Source organism: Lycorma delicatula, chromosome 1 (genome assembly GCF_047948215.1).
Source record: "Lycorma delicatula isolate Av1 chromosome 1, ASM4794821v1, whole genome shotgun sequence".
In the NCBI taxonomy this organism is placed as follows: domain Eukaryota; kingdom Metazoa; phylum Arthropoda; class Insecta; order Hemiptera; family Fulgoridae; genus Lycorma; species Lycorma delicatula.
The window spans coordinates 14,642,668-14,663,582 of NC_134455.1; the positions used below are offsets into that span (position 1 = coordinate 14,642,668).

Sequence of the window (20,915 nt, forward strand, 5' to 3'; positions counted from 1 at the left end):
CCTTTCTGCCATTTAAATCTTTTAGGAGTAAAAAAAGGAAAAAAATCAAAAAGGAGTAAAAATTTATTATATTAGAAACAAAAACCAAACAGATGAGGACGACCTGAAATAAAATACAGAGTAATGACGAATTAAACGATCATTCGAAATAGTCGTTTAGATAAGTACGCAAGAAATAACAAGCGGATGAAGTGGTTATTCCTTTTATTTGACTTAACCAAATACACTACTGCACATCAATGTCCAAGCTCACCAACATAAATGCAATATTCAATTTTACAAATGATACCTTTACTCTGTTCGATTAAGGTTGTTGATAATCAAAATTCTTTATTTATTTAAAAACAATGTTGGTATCAATAGTAACTAGGGTGCTTTATCTCAATTAGAAAAACAGAATTTATAAAGAAACAAATTACACTTTTCTGTTCTGAAACATTTTATAATAAGCATTGCCTCCACATGCGAGGGAAAGATTACCAAAAGAATGAGAATAAAATTTCTTTCCAAATAACCTTAATGCATTCTTAAAGGACAGTATATAGATTTATGGAAGATTTTGGTGTGAAAAACACTAGTATTTTAAGGAATCCCCTCATTTAAGGTTTAGTTTGGTACGAAAATTAACCGGAAATTAATGTAAAAGTTCGTGTACATTTATTTAATAAGGAAAAGTACACAGTTAAATCCTTTATTGGAAAAGGCAACTTTTTTTACACAAAGCAATTAAACATATTAAAACAGGTCAAGGTCGCACTATGTGAGGTAAGTGATAAGCTCAATATCACCCAGCTATCTGAAAATTTTCAGTAGTTTATAAACATAAGCGGGAATAACACAGAATACGAATTAATAATCTTCAACTTAAAACGATTGAACTTGAATGAACATGATAAAAAGTCCGAAATCCAAAAGCGTATTTGTAAAATCGTTTTTTTCTAATATACTTTAAATACTTTATATTAGCTTAATTTATTTGTAACGTATATTTTTAGTTTCATTTAAAAAATAAACATATAGGGAAGAAGCCAGCGTTTTCATGACTTTTTATAAAAGGAAGAATCTAATAATTATGTCGTTAACATGGTTTAAAAATAATTATATAACAATTAAGAAAAAAAAAATGAAAGTAGTACATATTTAGGTAAGTCAACCTTCAGTTGACAGTAACTACGTGTAAATATGAGGAAACGAATCCATAAGTTACTTTTAATGATAATTAGTTATATTATAGGTTGATTATTATCGTGCTTCTATTACATTTAACTTACGACAAAATAAATATTAGTGTATCAGAGAGGGAACAATTCGTTTAAATAACGGCTATTCGTTGTATTGATCAAATCACACTTTTTAAAAATCATCATCACTAATTATCATTTCACTCTACTATGAAGTATGTAAATAGTGTTTTTTTTTCTTTAATGTTAACATTCATGTCAACATCTACTACACCAACTCCTGAGTCGGGTAAGTAATTGTAATTTTAAAAAGACTCATAATTTTTCTACAAATTCGTTAGCTAAATTAAACATTTCTAAAAAGTATAGTACTATGTTTGGGTAATCAGCGATGCGGTTAAGATTAGGTTTTAATCATAATCAACTTAAAATACGGTTTAAGTTGATCAAGTGATTGATCATTCACTGCTAAGCGAAAAATCAATTAATTAATCTAACCAAGCAACTGTAAATTAATACATTTTAAATTAGCTAATTGATCCTGATTTAAAAATAATCGTATTTTAATCGTAAAATTTAACTGGCTTACAAAATAATGGAAGTTCTATGGAACGCTAATATTTTAATTTTATTGTATAGTTTTTAAAGAAATTTAAATAAATGTTAAAAGCGATATTTCATTAATAATTACAACTTTTTTAAGTAAATTAAATAATTTGTAAGAAATTATTATTTGTTGTAAATTATTAAAATTTGTAGCCTAAAGTGAAATCTTCCTATAAAATCAGCGATATAAAATGCCGAATAGCACAAGCTAAACGAGCCTTTAGTAAGAAATATAATTTGTTTACATCAAAAATTAATTTAAATGTCAGAAAAAGATTTTTGAAAGTGTATGTTTGGAATGTCGCTTTATATGGATGTGAAACTTAGACGATCGGAGTATCTGAGAAGAAAAGATTAGAAGCTTTTGAAATGCGGTGCTATAGGAGAATGTTAAAAATCAGACGGGTGGATAAAGTGACAAATGAAGAGGTATTGCGGCAAATAGATGAAGAAAGAAGCATTTGGAAAAATATAGTTAAAAGAAGAGACAGACTTATAGGCCACATACTAAGGCATCCTGGAATAGTCGCTTTAATATTGGAAGGAAAGGTAGAAGGAAAAAATTATGTAGGCAGGCCACGTTTGGAATATGTAAAACAAATTGTTAGGAATGTAGGATGTAGAGGGTATACTGAAATGAAACGACTAGCACTAGATAGGGAATGTTGGAGAGCTGCATCAAACCAGTCAAATGACTGAAGACAAAAAAAAAATAAGTGAAATCAAATTATACAATAAAATAATATTTGTTCATTAGTATTTTACGATTACATTATTTCGTATTTCAAACGTTGTGTGCATAAACATATCACCATGTAACGAATCAAAAGAAAAAAGTAATATTTCTTTATTTTTCAGGATTGGAATTAAGAATCTCATTTAAACATGACCTTTTTTTTTACTTCCGAATATTAAAAAAAAGGAAAAGGTTTCATGATAACAAAAAATAAATATAATAGTTGTAAACCAAGTAAAATGATGTATGAATTTTTTTAAATTTAATACTTATTTATCGAGTTAAGGATTTATAAGTGTTTCTGAACAACAATTACAAGAATTAGTGGTTTGGTAACTTTATAACCCAAGAAAATTAGAAGTTTATTACTTCATAAAAAGTCGTAAGACAAGTTTATAATCTTGCGTCAGCACAATTTGTAGCTGACGATATTCTGTTTTCATCCATAATTTCAATGGATCAATTCCGGCTTGATCTTAACGACAGTTTTCATTATGTTTTAATTTTAAGTAATATATTACTGATAAATTACGAATTTTCATAGCATAAAGGATGTTTTTTTATTATTTCAGAATAAATATCCGATATCATAAGATCAAGATTCATAGTGGAAATAAATAAGCTCTCCCCTACAAATCTATCGATTAGTTGAGAATGTTTTCTTCATGAATTTCATAAATTTATAGCAAAAAAAAAACTAAACCATGTCAAGACGGTTTGTTTAATTATGACGTATAAATATATCGAGTTAGTATAGCTGACTTCACACGAAACACAAACTTTCGTAGTCTGAAACAAATACACTTATCTAATTTTGTTTCTTTGACCTCGAAAATCGGAATTTTATGCTTATTTACACAATTACTGACATAAATATAGTACATTTTAAGAAATATTTTCTTACAGATAATGATGAATAATAGTTTATCATCGACTATTTTACGCATAATAGAAATGTAAAACTCGAGACTTTTGCGACTTTTTCCTGTTTAGTCTCCGGTAACTACCGTTTAGATAATTCTTCAGAGGATGAATGAGGATGATATGTATGAGTGTAAATGAAGTGTAAGTCTTGTACATTCTCAGTTCGACCATTCCTGAGATGTGTGGTTAATTGAAACCCAACCACCAAAGAACACCGGTACCCACGATGTAGTATTCAAATCCATGTAAAAATAACTGGCTTTACTAGGACTTGAACACTGTAACTCTCGACTTCCAAATCAGCTGATTTGGGAAGACGCGTTAACCACTAGACCAACCCGGTGGGTTAAGACTTTTTCGACTGTCATTCGGTTTGATTTCATATCTTGAAGTTTGTTATACTTTAAAAGTTTTGTGTAATTGTAAAATCATCTGTATGTACGTTGGATTTAGGTTTACTAATTTCAAACTTGAATATATTGCTTGACATATTCCAGCTCATTATTTAAAACTGTTAAATACGCCCGACAACTTTCTATTTACTAATGTGCTACCATTGACAAAAATTAATCATTAATTCCTAAAATAAGAATGATATCCTAAATTCACTCCCTAAAACCATAAAGTGACAGTGATTTTTATTACATAACAATACGTTGGTGTATGAGAAACCGCCTTATCCATCTGTGGCATTTACAATAAATAATGAATTTATTTAAAACATTTTCTACAATTTTTTATAAAATAAAATAAAAATATTATTCTATATATTCATTCAGTTTTTAAATATTATAAAATTTAAAAAAAATAACTTTAAATTTGTATCAAATCCGTTTAATGCATAAAAATAATATGCTTCAAACAATTTGGATTAACGTCTTTTAAATTAAAAAAAATTTTGCTTAATTTATAAATATAAAATGTTTGCATATTTACTTTACTGATATTCGCTGTATTTATTGATTTCAAATAATAAGATGGTTTTACTAATTTAATTTTTTTATTTTATAAATAGTGGGATTATTTGTCAAGCTGCTCTGGTTAATTTTTTATTATGGTATTTTTATTTAACAAGAGAATGCTGGAGGAGATACCTTATTTGTTAATGGAAAGTACTACTGCATGAGTAAATGTGCTGCTTACCCATTCATGACAATAAAAACTCGTATTTTATTACTGTGTAACTATAAGAATAAATTATGTGTTTTTTTTTTTTCATTAATTTGGCCAGGACATTTGCTCTTCTCCAAGTTCTGCTTGTTTATTTAAAATTTTGAAACACAACTGTTATTAACTGATATGTTGATTTTTCTGCTGCACGATTCTATAATTTTCAGCTGAATGGTAAAAGCAACTTTATTTCTTTTAGCAAAATGTTCCCATCAAACCAGAAAATTTTGTTTGAAAATATTCATATATTTATTAATGCCACATATACAGAAACTTCATAATTTTACGTCTTTTTAATCTAAATTTACTTTCCTAGGTTCATTATGCAGAAGAAGATATTAAATATTTTGTTTTTCTTTCAGAGACTCAGTACACACACACACACACATATATATATATATATCTACACACAATGTTAGTATTGCACACATTAAATTGTTGTATGCAATTTACGTCCACATTTAATGTGAGATGAATTAAATTAAAGATACAAGATCGTAAAAAAAAATCCCAAAACAGAAAAAAAGTCAATTTTTTTGTTTATTTTTACTCATTTTTTTGATATTACTTTCTTTTCTCCTTTTTGAAGGAAGGTACGAGTATATTCATAAAATAATTAATTTATATTTTCTCAAAATACTTTATATTCTTTGAAGCTATGTTTCGTAAAAATAAATTATTTGTAATTATTTAAATGATTTAATAGTTGTCTTTCAAAATAAATTTAAAAAATAAAAATTATTGTTACACTAATTTGCAAATACTCTACAAATTGCGTAAGAAATTTTACATAAAAAAAATTCATTTCTTTCAATAAATAATTTTAAAACGAGTGTGGCTGAGTAAATAATAAATGCGTTGCTGAATGAACGAAACATTACTGTATTATCATCTCAAACTGTGAAGAGTTAAAATCTCAACTGTGAAGGAAGGATTGTTGTACAAAATCAAAATCTCTTCAAAATTTAAAATCACATCAAAATTAATCACGTAGACAACACAATAACCAATGTACTCATAGGCCAAAAAGTATAAAAATAATCTATTGATCACATTACTTTTTTTATAAATGACAACAAATTATTTATCTAATTACATTACACAGTTGAAAGTAATTAAGCTCGAGTTGTTTGATAAAGTACACAAATTAGTTTTGTCTTTAAAAAATATCAAATACTCATTTTTGCATTTTTGAAAAGGACTGTAAATAATTAAAAATGTTTTAATATATATATGTATATTTATAAATATATTTTAATATATCTTAATATCTTTATACTTTCTCTGAAAATTTTCACACGTGTCCATGGGTATTTTACGTATAATTTTCAACTGTCATTTCATAGCCCTATCTGTTCTATTTCGAGAAGTTAAAAATATTAAATTTTTGAAATAAATTATCAATAAAAAGCTGGATAATCATTGAATTTATCAGTCGATATTATAATAAACCTGGTATTGAGATATTCATTAACATAAGAGTTTTTTAACGATTAATTTCACAATAAAGAATCGATTGAAGCTCTTTGAATTTTAAAGTTTTCCATAGAAGCATTTTGCTGATCGCTATTTAGAAGTTAAATATGGTAAATAAAAATACGTTTTGTTTATTTAATTACAGACTGAGATAATTCATGTTTGTTGAAATAGTATGGCTTTAAAAAGACGATTTAAATATGAGGCTTAACAGTTTTTAATTAACTGCAGTAATCGTATATTGAATTTCAAAATTTTCAAAAGATTAATAATTAATTGATTCTTATTTTAATCATTTTATGATCATTTTAAAACTGAGATACTTTTGAATAAAAGTAATATATTGATTGTTCAAAGTTCTATTTTACTCGCTTTAAAATAAATATCTTTTGAAACTTAATTTTAATGTTTTTCAAGTCACTCACAGCTATAAAGGCGTAATAAATAGTTTTTTTATAAAATCACTTTTAAAACAATCTCTGAATTATTTCAAAAAAGTTTATTTAAGTCATTTCAACCATAAATCTTTGTTTCGTACTCTTTCCGCGTCCTGTGATCACATCATCCATCATTCCTACTTCATTACTTTTCCACTTGTTATTCTCTTTTCAATATCATGATTACATCTTTTCTAGTCATAAGTAGAATTAGGTTTTTGATTCTTTGTTCCTTACTTAAGATAAATTTTATTATCTATCAAATATTTTTCTTCAATTTATTCCTTAACATTGTCATTTTTTTTTGTCTTCAGTCATTTGACTGGTTTGATGCAGCTCTCCAAGATTCCCTATCTAGTGCTATTCGTTTCATTTCGGTATACCCTCTACATCCTACATCCCTAACAATTTCTTTTACATATTCAAAACGTGGCCTGCCTACACAATTTTTTCCTTCTACCTGTCCTTCCAATATTAAAGGGACTATTCCAGGATGCCTTAGTATGTGACCTATAAGTCTGTCTCTTCTTTTAACTATATTTTTCCAAATGCTTCTTTCTTCATCTATTTGCCGCAATACCTCTTCATTTGTCACTTTATCCACCCATCTGATTTTTAACATTCTCCTATAGCACCACATTTCAAAAGCTTCTAATCTTTTCTTCTCAGATTCTCCGATCGTCCAAGTTTCACTTCCATATAGAGCGATACTCCAAACATATACTTTCAAAAATCTTTTCCTGACATTTAAATTAATTTTTGATGTAAAAAAATTATATTTCTTACTGAAGGCTCGTTTCGCTTGTGCTATTCGGCATTTTATATCGCTCCTGCTTCGTCCATCTTTAAATTAGTATAATTTTTTTCATCTGAAAAGATAAAGTAAAATAAACAACTTTAATAAAGTTTCTTATACATCAGAGGTTTAGTTTATATTCGAAGTGAATATGTAACTAATGCGATATTAAGCTTATTTTTGAGAAATGTTCATAATTTAATAACATCCTCTCACCAAAGAAACGGTTGATGCTAGCATAAAATTTCCAATACAACAAAATTAATCGCTAGTTAAATACACTTAAATATAAAAGTTAAAGCCTTTAAACCTATTAATTTTAATGAAATGTAATATCCATAATAAAATAAAATATATTTTTCAGGAAAAATTCATTATTGTTTAAAATTTATCAAGTAGCTATTATATAAATTCTATAAAAGTAAACAGTTTATGCTCCTAAATATCAGAAAACGATACTGAAGTAATCTATGTACATCAAATAAGTAGGTAGTAATTAAAGATTTATCTGGCTGTCTCATTTATTTGGCTTTATTGGCTTTCCCGATTATTGTTAGTAATCGTAAAGTTATATTTTAATAAACATAATTTAACTGGTAGAGAAGCTTTCAAAAAAGTAAGAGAGAAAAATCTAGAAAAAATGACAAAGGTTCTTGGCTTAGGGCAAATATTAATCAGAATCGTGACTTGCTGAATTAAAGCAACAGATTTTGGGAGAGATTTTACCTAGGTTGTCTGAAAGGTTTTGAACCTAATATAGAAAAACGTATTGTTTCTGCCAAATAGACTTCTATTTTTCAAAAAAGTCCCCTTCAAATCGATACACTTTTTCCAGCACTAACTTCGTTAACCCTTCCAAATATTAGCTGGCGTCTTTCTCCGCAAAATAGGCGCTTACGTATGCGATAAACTCCTCGATGAAAATCTCTTTCCTCCAAGCGAAATTTTAAGGTTAGGAAACAAGAAAAAGACGCTTGGGGTCGTATTTGGTGAATACGGTGAGCGGTCAAACAATTCAAAGTGCCATTCATGAATTTTAGCCATGGCGACCGTCGAAGTGTGAGCAGGCGCATTGTCCTGATGGAAAAGCACTTTATTCTTCTTCAAATACGGTCCCTTTTTTGCGATTTCTGCCTTCAGCTTGTTAAGTAATGATGCGTAATACTGTCCCGTTATTGTTTTACCTTTTTGAAGATAATCGATTTTGAAGGTACGATTCTGTTACTATTCCAAAAAAAACTGTCGCCATCACCTTCCAGCCCGATGGAACTGTCTTCGTCTTTTTCGGAGCAGGTTTACCCTTTGCAGTCCACTGTTTTGACTGTTGTTTCCTCTCATTTGTTTCGTTTCATATATAGTTATGAATCAACACAAATTGTAACTCGTTTTGCTTAAACTGCTCCAGCATAGTCTTGGAAATGTTCATTCGAATGCGTTTTTGGTCCTAAGTGAGCAAACGCGGCACCCAACGGTCGGATAACTTACGAATATCCGATTCTTCAAATAATATATGACAAACACGTTCTTCTGATATGCCAGTAGCATCTGCTATATCTCTAACCTTAATTCGTCGGTTGTCCAGTAGCATTTAGTCAACTTGAACTTCGATGATATCGGTTGTGGTTGCAGTTTCTGGCCGTCCCGAACGCTCATCATCAACCAAGCTGGTACGACCATGTTTAAATTCAGCTACCCATCTTTTCACGGTGGCAAATGATGGGACAGAGTTCCTGTAAACAGCGTCCAACTCGGTTTTAATTTGCATAGGCGGTATTTTTCATTTTCACAAAAAAACTAACCATGAATTACAGAAACTATTATTAATCAACCACTGAGAGTCCAAAATGGCTGAAATTTTAGTGAGTACCTTTCAACGTGTGCGCGAATATATTCCCTAACTTTTGTTGACGAGTACTGCCATCTTCATGTTGAGACTCAAAACTTTACAGGCAACCCACGTATATAGCAGTATATATACCATCAGCTTTTATATACCAATCAAGTTATGGGTGGGGGATACCCGATTTTCGGTTCTGCCACCTTTATTTTATCCTTCAGTTTTTCAACTTTTCTTCACAAATCGCCAAATATTTCTTCAATTGTAGAGTTTACAACAAAACTGGTGAAAAATATTTTACTTAAAATATAATTTATTATAATGTCAGCCTAATACTGCATTTACACCTTTAATATTTTGCGTGATACATTTTTTAAAACTTACTTGTTTTAAATTTTCAAAAACTGAAGTAATACGTTTATTTAGAATTAAATTTACTATAATTTGAGCCCAAAACTATCATTTGAAGTTTATTATTTTGCTTTTGTTTTAAAAATATCAATAATTAATATGTAGTTTTATTGTGTTATTTTAACCTTTTTCAAAAATAAAAAAAAAATTTTCAGAAATGTTTAAATTCTTTTTAAATATTCGGAAGCAACTGCCACCCCCGAATTGTGGATATTTTTCTGCTTATCTATACTTTTATTACCATTAATGAATAATGAAGGTATTTTGGTTAACACTAATTGTATTGAATACATTCAACAAAATCCTCAAAACATTGCAGGTTCATATACTAACTATGAGAATCATAAATTAAAAAGCTTGTATCTTGGAAAATATTACAAATGAAAATATGGACTTAAATCGTAAAACATTGAATTTTAAGTAAAATATATTTCTAACATTTTTGTTGTTAACCCTACTATTGTAGTGATATTCACTTATTTTTTAGAAAACATCAAAAACCCAAAGAAGAAAACAAAGATAGCGTCGTAATTACAATATAGCGGACTCGAAAATCGGGTACCCCTTCCATAAATTGATTGTACCAAGGGTACAATCAATTTATAAAATAGGTATAAACTATCGCTTTAATCCAGCAGGTTATATCTTTTCGTTAAGCAATCATACTAAAACAAGCTATAGAAAGCTTAGAAGGTTTGAACGATAGAAGTCATTACTCTTGAACAAACAAAAGGTCGGGCCTGGTATTGTTACTCCAGATCAGGTCCTATGCCCGGTTGTATAAATACTACCGAGGATCAGTGGAGTTCAGTTTAATAGTTTAAAAAATGTTCGTTAAACACCTATACGGTTTGCAATAAATGCGATCAAGAGTGCGAGGGCATTCTGAGTGAATGTATGGTAACAAACAAGTGAAGAGTGCGTAACTAGTATTTTCCATTTTAGAGTGGTTAAGAACGAGAAGCTGTTCGGTGAGTTATTTATGAACAGGAGTCAAAGTGATATTATCTTTTTATAAGGTATTAACTGGTTCTTTTTAACCGACTTAAAAAAAGGAGGAGGAAAATATCAATTCGATTGTATTTGTATTTTTCTTTTATGTATATCACGCAATATCTACAACGTTAGTAAACCGATTTTGATAAGTTTTTTTTTAATCGAAAGAGTATACGTTGGATATAAATTTTAACCCGTATAAGTTTTAACCAGATCCAACGATAATCTTAAAAAAATATCAAAACAAAGCCGAACGACTGGACACCCCTTAGCTCGCACCAATAAAGTATTGCTCTTTGTTCCATCTATGACTAGGATATTAATAACGGTCTATTTTATTGTTATATGTATAGTCTCTGTGGATATATTCATTGCATTTCTTTCTCTATTTTTCTTCCTTAAACATTCATTTCTTTTTTTTTTCTTGACTACTTTCCTACTTTCCAGAAGCCGGGTCTCGGTCTTAATTCTGCTTTGCCTCAAGTGGAGAACCCCCAGAAGGAAGTTCCCCACCGGGACTATGGTCTTGAAATGCCTTTGCATCAAATGAAAAGTACTCCCCACCGGAGTACTACATGAAACCTATAAATTTGATAGATTAAGTAACCCGGAGTTTACTGTCAAAGCTTTTTCATTGTGTGGTTTCTTTAATAACTTATTTGGGTCCAAATGAGACAAGGCGATGCCCTGTAAAGTTTTAATTCGACTAAGAGAGGGATAAATCTGTCCTATGGCAAAACTTTTCTTGCTGAGGTCCATCACTGCCCTGTAAAGAATTGTACCTTGCAGTTTGTTTACAGTTATAGCCCAGCTTAATATTAGAGGAGCATTCTGCGCTCGATACCTTCACATCCCTTTGTCGCTTGGAATGTTACAAACTGGTGAAATGCCCACGCAACCATCAACATCTTTCGTTCTAAAACAACTAATCTCGTCATCAAATATAAGAGTACAGCTTCCGGTAACTCTTATTTCTTGTATATCAAGCCGAGGTGGTGAGAACATTTCTTTTGACAAACGTTTTTGTATTAAAGTGACACGATGAGCATGACTCTCTTGACTTTCATTCAGTAAAAATCGAGTGTTTTACCTTCTCATTTGCGAGAGTCTATATTCTCGTTGTTGAGAAGTCTCTGCGGTAATATTCACGCCATTTCTTTCCTATTTTTCCTTAAACAATAATTCATTTCTTGGGAACATTCCTTTAAAAGTCGGTGTCTCCGTACCTATCTGGAGCAGCGCGTTTAATAGGCCCACCCATATTTTAGTTATATAATGTATGTAAAATATATGTAAATATAATATATGTAAAAATTAATGGAATATTGTAGTAACTAGTGAAATAGACACGAAACCATCTTTCATTCAAAAACATAAAATCTCGTTATTAAATTTATATTTATACTAGCGGACCCGACAGACGTTGTCCTGACGCGGCATTATTTTGTAATAAATGCATACACATAAATATAAGTAACTTAATTAAGTTAAAATTAGCAGAAATGTGTTCTAAATTTCATAAAAATGACTATTAGTATGATATCAGTTTGTGATTGTTGTATTATTGTAATGGGTTTATTGATTAATTATGTGTAATATGGTTAATATTTATTTTCACTAAATATTGAGATTTCCGATGAAAATTGAATTAAAAAATTGAAACGTCGTTAAAATTAATAATTAGTGTAATTTATAAATTTTCATCCACATTACTACTAATTTTCACTAAACACCATACTAAAACAGGACCTCCTACATAATTTTTTTAAATTTAATAATTTTAACCATGTAACAGCTTAATTAATCAATTAATAAAAAAATTAAAGCACTGTAAAAAAGCAACTTAGTTAAAATTTTAGTCGAAATTTTTATCATTTTTCTCATTCTTTATTTTACCATCTATTTTACCAAATTTTAGATAATTGTAAATTAAAAATAATTTTAGAAAACTTTTTATAAAATTAATCAGCTAAAACATTATAAATTCAATGTTTTAAATATACTTTAAACTATATTATAAGTAATATAGTATGTAGTAATATAGTAATATAAGTTATATAAGTAAGTTATATTTTAATTTTATAAATGTTATAATTTATTTTACAAACTTAAATTTTTATTTTCAAAGAGCCGTTCATAAGTTGCATAGAATCAAATGAGAACTGACAATTTAAATTTGTAGGTTAAGTCGATTGTTATTGAATGCACGTGTATACATCATTAAAATTCATGAAAAATCATGTACAATACTCACTTCAATACTGCACCTTACAAATTTGCACAATGTACATTTTTAATTAAACTTTACAACGTTGTTTCAATAAATAATAATATAATATAATATTCTCAATAAGCGCACAATTCTAGCAGACTCGGCAATGCTTCGCTATTGCTATATCTGAATATAATACAGATTAAATGACAACAAATGGAAGTTTCATCAAACCTTAAAAAACTGAACATTAGCAATTTAACATAATTTAACTTTAACTTTATAAAAGTCAGAATATAAATAAATCCAAATGGCAAAACAACAGGATTTAATTCACACCACTCTCTAATCACAGTATTCGGTGGAAAATAATTTTTTAACGAAAAGTGTTGTGGCTGCAAAATCATTACAATTAATACTGAACATTAAGAAACTTACAAAACATTACGAAACCTTATAAAAATTTCACCTTTAACTTTATAAAAGTCAGAATGCAAATAATTCCAATTGTCAGAACAGCACTACCTATCGGATTTAATTCAAATTATTCTCTAAATACGAATTTTAATGTAAGAACAACACTAAGATACGACGCAGATAACTGATATGCGAAAAAGCAACAAAATAAAAAAAAAAATCCTAGAATCCGATCGCAGCACCAACTACCGGCTTTGACTGATAAACCAAAAATGAAAAAAAAAACTTCTAAAACGTGATCGCAGCCTTGCCTACCGGACCCACACGCTGCCTACCGGACCCAATTGTGAACCTTAACCATCCCAAGATCAACAACACATAAATAAATTAAAAATGCATTTTTACTTCAATACTGTACCTTACAAATTTGCACAATATATATTTTTTAATTACACTTTAAAACGTTATTTCAATAAATAATAATATAATATTTCTCAATACGCGTACAATTCTAAACGCGATCGTAGTGCTGCCTACTTGTTACTTTATCAGTTGTGGTTTTGTTTACAATGGCAACGGCCATTCGGGCTCTTTCTGATTGGTCGTTGTGTTTGACAACGGCCATCTTGCTGCATTGATTTGATTGGTTTTCCTTTGTTTACATTTCGATTTGATTTATTAGCCTCTTATTTATTAAAAAACTGTTTTCTCACAATTTTTTGTAACACAATAATAACACAAAATTACGAAATATTTTTCTCAATTTGATCGCAGCACCAACTGTCGGGACAAACTAAAATAGAATATTATTGAATATTCGATACTGCGATGGTAGTGCAGTCTGCCGGATCCAATGTAAAACATTCCAAATTCAACAACTACTTATAAAAAAAAAAAAAAATTAAAAAAACATTTTACAGTGGACCAAATTGTGAATCTAAATCATTCTCCAATCCCCTTGAACACACACACAAAATTTCATCAAAATCAGTCCAGCCGTTTAGAAGGAGTTCACTTTCATACACACGCACACAAGAATATATATATATATATATATATATATATATATATATATATATATATATACACACACACGTACATACATAAGTACTAGATATCATTAAAAATAATTAAATTAATAAAAATAAAAACCGATTTAACCCACTGGTAAACTCGTTTTCGTAAATCAACTGATTTCGAAGTCGAAATTCTCAGGTTAAAATCATAAGTAAGGTAGTTGCTTTTATTCGGATTTGAATACCAATTCGTGGATACTGGTGTTCTTTGGTGGTTCGGTTTCAATTAACCACAATTCTCAAGAATGGCGGCGTGAGTTTCTGCAAGACTACACGTTTACTAGTACGGTTACGTTACACTGATAAGTCACTAATGACTTTAATTGTTGATGCGACTGTAAATAAAAGTATTAAAAAAAAAACTGGCTTCAGAAAATAATAGTACTGTACTAAAAATTTACAAATAATTATATTTTTATTCATTAATTAAAGTAAAATTATTTATAAAAAATTACTATTTTGAAGTTGGTGCCAGCCAACACAAGTTAAACAAAAAAAACTAAACCTATCATCTATATAATACAAATCCTACTTCAAAAAATGCAAAATTAGTAATAGCAGTTTTAATACAATAAAGCGAGATCTACAAAAATATAATATAACAACCTAATGCTACATACAAAAATATGATATAAGAACACCTGATAGATGGTTAGCTAATATACTATCACTAAGTATATATACCTTAGCGAACTCAAGATGAGGTATGAGCGTGAGATGCTATTGACATTCCATTATATATGGTGAAAACCTGTTTAGCCGGAATGGAATGGAATGCAAAGTTGGCGGGAGTTTATTACTCCCTACTTTATCGCAGAACCTGGACAGAGTCCCTTGCTGCTGGATGATTCTAATCGGGCTTGGTTTTTAAAAGGGTCTTTTAAAAGGCTTGGTTTTTATTTTATATCTCGGGTCTAATTTTTTCAAGTTTTGTGTATTATTATTTTAGTGAATTTAAGACGGATTTAATTGCATTCCAATCCGTTGTTAAACCAGCGTTATCGAACCCATTTTATGGGCCGACCGCGGAAGGCTAGGCTTATGAAGCCTGTCCTCCCGACGCAATTCCCCTTCAGACCGTCTACTGAAGTCCTTTCGGTGCTAACGCTTAATAGGCTAGCAGGAATACGCCACAACGGGGTACTAATTATAAGGAGGGAGCAATGCGACCCCTACTCCGGAGGAGTCGCAATTGCTGGTTTGTTTTACTCTACTTGTAAGTTTTAAAGGAGAGGTGGTGTAGAAGCTCTTCATCCGCTTCTGGTATAGCTGCCCTTCAGGACTGTTTAGCCGCTTTAGCGGTCGGCTTATATACTAACCTTTCGTAATTTTATTTTAACTTGGATGTTGTCTGGCACCGACTCCAAAAATTGTTATTTGTTGTAAATGCTTTTACTTCAGTTAATAAATAAAAATGTAATTAATTATTTGTAACATTTTAGTACAGTACTATTGATTTTTTAAAGTGGGTTTTTATTTTTATTTTTTAAATTATTTTACTGTAAACACTAAAAGTGAATAGTTCTTATATAAAGTGAATTGTTGATTTTGTGATTATCTTGTTAAAAGTTTTTTTAATTCTGCATTAGTGGCTATTTGCTACTGAAAGGTATATAGTAAATCGGAATCGTATTTTATTATTTATAATTGAATATTTTGAACGTTATAGGCTATTTAAGAATAATAAATTGTACTGGTAAGAAATTTTTACGAGTGCTATCTTACGAAGCTGGATAATGTAATAAGTGAAAAGCTTCTTCCTAACACGATGCAATAATAATTATTTAACTAACTTCTATTTCTGTCGTAGAGAACGTAAATATAAAAAGAAATTTCCCACCAGTCTTCAATCACTGATAATCAAATTTTATTCCAAATCATTTGAATTATATCTTGTTAGGTTAAAAAGAATTTTTAAAAAAATATTTTGATGAGAAATATCTGCAATTTTTTTTGGAAAGTATAATAGAATGCTAAATGAAACCGTATAATAATTTAAAAGTCATTGTATGGTTTTGTATAAAAATATTAAATATTTATATATTTAGGTTAAAAAAAATATGTATAAAAATAATTGTTACTACATTACCCATAGTGTTGCATTACTAGATGGTTAAAAGAAAGCAATTTTTTTTTCAGATGGATTAACAAGAATACTGGAGATTCCAGTTCCCGAGTATGATCGGTATGTAAGAATGAAGGTGAAAAATATAGAATTATTACCAGAAAGTAATATCAAACTGGATATCCGTACTGAAAACCCTGAGGACGAAAATATTGAAAAACTGTCACCTGTTATGATCATAAATCGATCAAATCACAATTTAAGTGATAGCCAATTAACAGCTGAACGGTCACATCAAACAGAATTACCCTCAGGAAGTAATGAAATAGAAATAGAAAGCAGTTCTTCTTTGTTTCCATCACCCAGTCAACGTAAAATTCCCGGAGGTTTTGCAGCAAGCAATTCTGCAGCTGCAGCTTTAAGTCAAAATCATCATGGAAATTCAGGAAGCCAGGCGTTTGCTGCATCTTCTAGTCAGAGTGAAAGTCAAGGAGCATCTGCTGCAAGCATGGCTGCTGCTGGATCCGTAAGTCAAAATGGTCACGCAACTTCTGGAAGCCAGGCGTTTTCTACGTCTTCAAGTCAAAGTAATAATCACGGTTTCTTTGGAAGTCAAGCTATGTCTGGAGCAGTTAGTCATTCTGGAGGAGGTGGTGTCGGAAATAGTAATTCATATTCCAGTGCAGCCAGTATGAGTAACAGCGGAAGTTTAGGCAATACAGGAATGTCGATATCAAATAGTCAATCATTTTCTAGTTCTAACTCTAACATAAATGGAATAATGATACCCAGACCACTGTTTCCAGGTAATTATAGACCATTGACTCCCTTATATGGTTTTCATGGTTTAGAAGTATCACAGCCAAAATTCTCTGCTGCTATGGCAATGGCAAATCTAGCTGGTGCTATGGCAAATTCGAACATCTTTAATATGGGTATGTCAACACCTTTCGGAAATTTTCAAGCAAGTTTATCAGGAAGCAGTTCTTTCAGTTCTGGGCAAGTATTAAAAAATAAATATTTTAAAGTACTAAAAGTATTTTAAATAATAATATTTATAGTTTATACATCAATTTTTGCATTTTTTATTTTGTAAATAATTTTTTTTTTCTATAACAATTATAATTACAATCGGCTCTTTTGCGGAGCCATAAGTAAGTTTCCTGACAAAAGCACGTGATAAGAAGGTCCTTAAGGAACCCTCAAAATAAATAATACACAATAAACAGTTGCAAGCAAATTTAAAGTCAAATATGAAATTTCAAGCTCAGTCATAAATCACAAACCATTAATTTCAGCACCATATAGTCCACAAAACAAACATTAATAATAAATAAAAAAGTAAAAGAAAGAGAAGTAACAAGAAATACGACACCACTAAACTTGACGGTGTTAGGTTCCAAACTGTTACGCAGACCCTAACTCGAGTACATGGGCTCGTTTCAACCATCGGACGTCTCTGCTGTTATCGAGTAGATTAATTGCAAAGTGGTTTACATGATTTTCAAGCCTCTGCAGGTATTTGACATTGCACTGTTGTGCAATCCCACGAACCGATGGGAGCTCCAGATAATCCTGAATCTCATCATTCCGCGTGAACCACGGAGCTTCGGCAATTACCCTCGCTACTTTGTTTTGAAATCGTTGTATAATTTCCACATTACTAGTACTAGCCATTCCCCACAATTCTACATCGTACGTCCAGATTGGGTGCAAGATAGTCTTGTAAATTAAGATCATGTTGGACGTGAGGCCTGAGTTCCTCCGTAGCAGCCAATGAAGTTCCTTGTACCTTGCTTTTAGCTGTTTCCTCTTCATCATCATGTGACACTTCCAGGTCAAACGCCGATCCGAGTGAACTCCCAGATACAGCACAGTCTCCGTTTGCGGGATCATCGACGTACACACCGGGACAGTCACGTCTCCGCATGGAAATGTGACGTGCCTCGACTTACCCTGATTAACTTAATCCTTCACTATTTATGCCACACGTACACACGATCCAGAGCCATTTGTAAATAATTTGGCAATAAATACAGTAAATATATGTATATATATTTTCATAATCATGGTTTCTTTGGAAGTCTAGCTATGTTAGGAACAGTTAGTCATTCTGGAAGAGGTGGTGTCGGAAATAGTAATTCATATTCCATTGCAGCTAGTATGAGTAACATAACATAACATTGAGTAAATATATGTATATGTATTTATTTACTGTATATATAATATATATACATACACAAAATAACATACTAATTTCGTTTGTTTTTATTTTATTATTACAACTTCGATATGCTTGCTCATGTACATATTTTAACAACTTGCTGTAAGTTACGTAGCCTAAACAGAATTTTATACAATTTGTTGAAATAGGTTTTGATATAACGTATCAGTAATTGTTCTCTTATTGGAAACAGATACTTTTAAAATCAGTTATATTTTTTAATACATATCAAAATGAGAATATACATGATTGAAATCTAGTCAAAAAATATTACCTCATTGATTTTAATGTTGTTAAGAAGCATTCGTACTTGCTGTTGCTCTTATTATCAGTATCTATGTTTTGAATTTGTAACATGACCCAATATTACATGCACAAGTAGCTGAAATTATCTTCGCTTAGAAACCGAAACATTTTTACGACATTAATATTTATTTTGGTAAAATTTAAATTAGAATATCATCAGTTTAAATGTAACAAGAATTTATGTAAAAAGTAATCTGTTACTCAATATTGGTTTACCGGTTACACGGAGAGTGATGACATTTTTGAACAGAAATTTCTTGCTATCATTCTAATTCTGCTCATGTAAAATTTACTTTAAAGTGAAGAACATGTACCGATTTTAGCCTAAAAGAAAAATTGATTTTCCAGTAAGAGGATGTGCACCATCACTTGCAGTGCTTATAACTTCGGTGCATAGGTGCCTCGCATGGAAAGATAAAACGAAATAACATGGAACGAACTACATAAAAAAAAAGGTACATAAAATTTATTTGGATGTATGATTTACACCTTCAAGGAACGGCCACAGCATCAAACTTTAAGGTTCTTAAACTTTCTGAGTCAAAATGTTTAAAAATATTTACCTGCGGAATATCACACAAGTCATTATGACTTTATTCTAACAAGATTAAATACTTATAAAATTGAGAAAAGACAACAAAATTCTTTTTGGAATCAACCTCCTAGATAACCAAAATATACACAGAAGCAAAAGTATAAAATTATAGAAACTGTATATTTAAAACTAATCACTTATTTTAAGCCTAATTAGCTTATATGTTTGCGTATTGTATTATTTAATACGTATTGTTATGTAGCATGGTGGCTGATATCATTAATAAACATATCTATGTTTAAGATATTTGATGAACATTTAAAAAGTAAACTGAGTGTAGAGGATTCTATTAAAAAAATCTCTTTTTAATGAAGATGATTATGTTTCTCCATGATAAACTCTAATTTTATTTTATATCTATATATATAAAACCATACACAAATTAAATAGATATCTTTAATAAATTAAGATTTCCGGTAACTATAGACCACTGACTAGAGATGTTGCTATGGCAGTAACAAATCTTTCTGGTGCTACGGAAAATTCGAACATCTTTAATATGGGTATCCAACACCTTATTAGTATGGTTAGTGTAGTGTGTTTTTTTAGCTATTAATTAAGTATTTAGTATATATAAAATATTAAAAATTTTCATTCCTTTAATGTTGGCTGTTGTTAATTAAATAGTTATTCAATGAAGTAATTGTTGAAGTAATAAAATTTAGAAACGTTAATTACTCTCTAGAATCTGATAGCCAATTTTAAACTCTGATGATGAAGTAGGCTATATTAGCCATTGAAATATCGTTGTTATTAGCGATTATATAGAGGTATAGACCATATCATTATACCACAGCAAGTTTAATAAAATGGAACGTACTTTTTCTACTGACTATATATTTGTAATGTACTCATAAATAGTACCATATTTTTGTTACGAGTTAATATTAAATTGGCATAGTCAATTTTATTTAAATTTGATTAATTATTTGTTTATTTCAGATTACGGTTAAGATAAGTAAAAAGCGATATCATTGAAAAAATTGAACGAGTAATAAATTAATTTTATTATTCTAAAAAGCAGAGATATATTTTTACTACGTGCGTTATTTTTTACATTTCAACAAATGCGTAATCTGTGCATACTATTTATTTTTTTGTAATATAAAGTTTCAAAATAAAATAATATTAATTTACTCCTTGTATTTTATTTTTACACATATTTTCAGTTTTTAAGATTTCGATTTTTAAACATTTCGAACCGGCCAATTCCTAATATTTTCAACGCTATTAATTAAATTTTATTTTTTCTTTTGGACCAAAAAAGTTATTTTTGGAAATCTGACCACTTAGTACGATTTTTTCTCTCAGGTTTACAATTTACAATTAATCTCATTCATGCAGAAACCAAAAGTAAAATGCATCATAGGTCGGCCAGATTTGGTTTGATTAATTCCGGCTTCTGGTTATAAGCTATGAGCCCCAGAGAAGATGTTTTGCGTTTCAGTCA

General features: G+C 29.8%; 1 protein-coding gene across 1 annotated transcript; it reads left to right on the plus strand.

Annotated features, from left to right (window-relative positions):
* The first annotated feature begins 1,191 nt into the window (after positions 1-1,191).
* On the plus strand, positions 1,192-20,595 carry LOC142318042 (uncharacterized). The gene is made up of 3 exons (XM_075354570.1): positions 1,192-1,470; positions 16,415-17,339; positions 20,408-20,595. Exons 1-3 carry the CDS (start codon positions 1,392-1,394, stop codon positions 20,421-20,423), a joined length of 1,020 nt encoding a protein of 339 aa, XP_075210685.1. The 5' UTR covers positions 1,192-1,391; the 3' UTR covers positions 20,424-20,595.
* The last annotated feature ends 320 nt before the right edge of the window (positions 20,596-20,915 follow it).

Excerpts from the sequence above, each read along its gene's own strand:
- LOC142318042 (XM_075354570.1), top strand. The coding sequence starts at position 1,392 with ATGAAGTATGTAAATAGTGTTTTTTTTTCTTTAATGTTAACATTCATG. Across the intron at positions 1,471-16,414 it reads TACACCAACTCCTGAGTCGG|ATGGATTAACAAGAATACTG; the intron begins GTAAGTAATTGT and ends TTTTTTTTTCAG.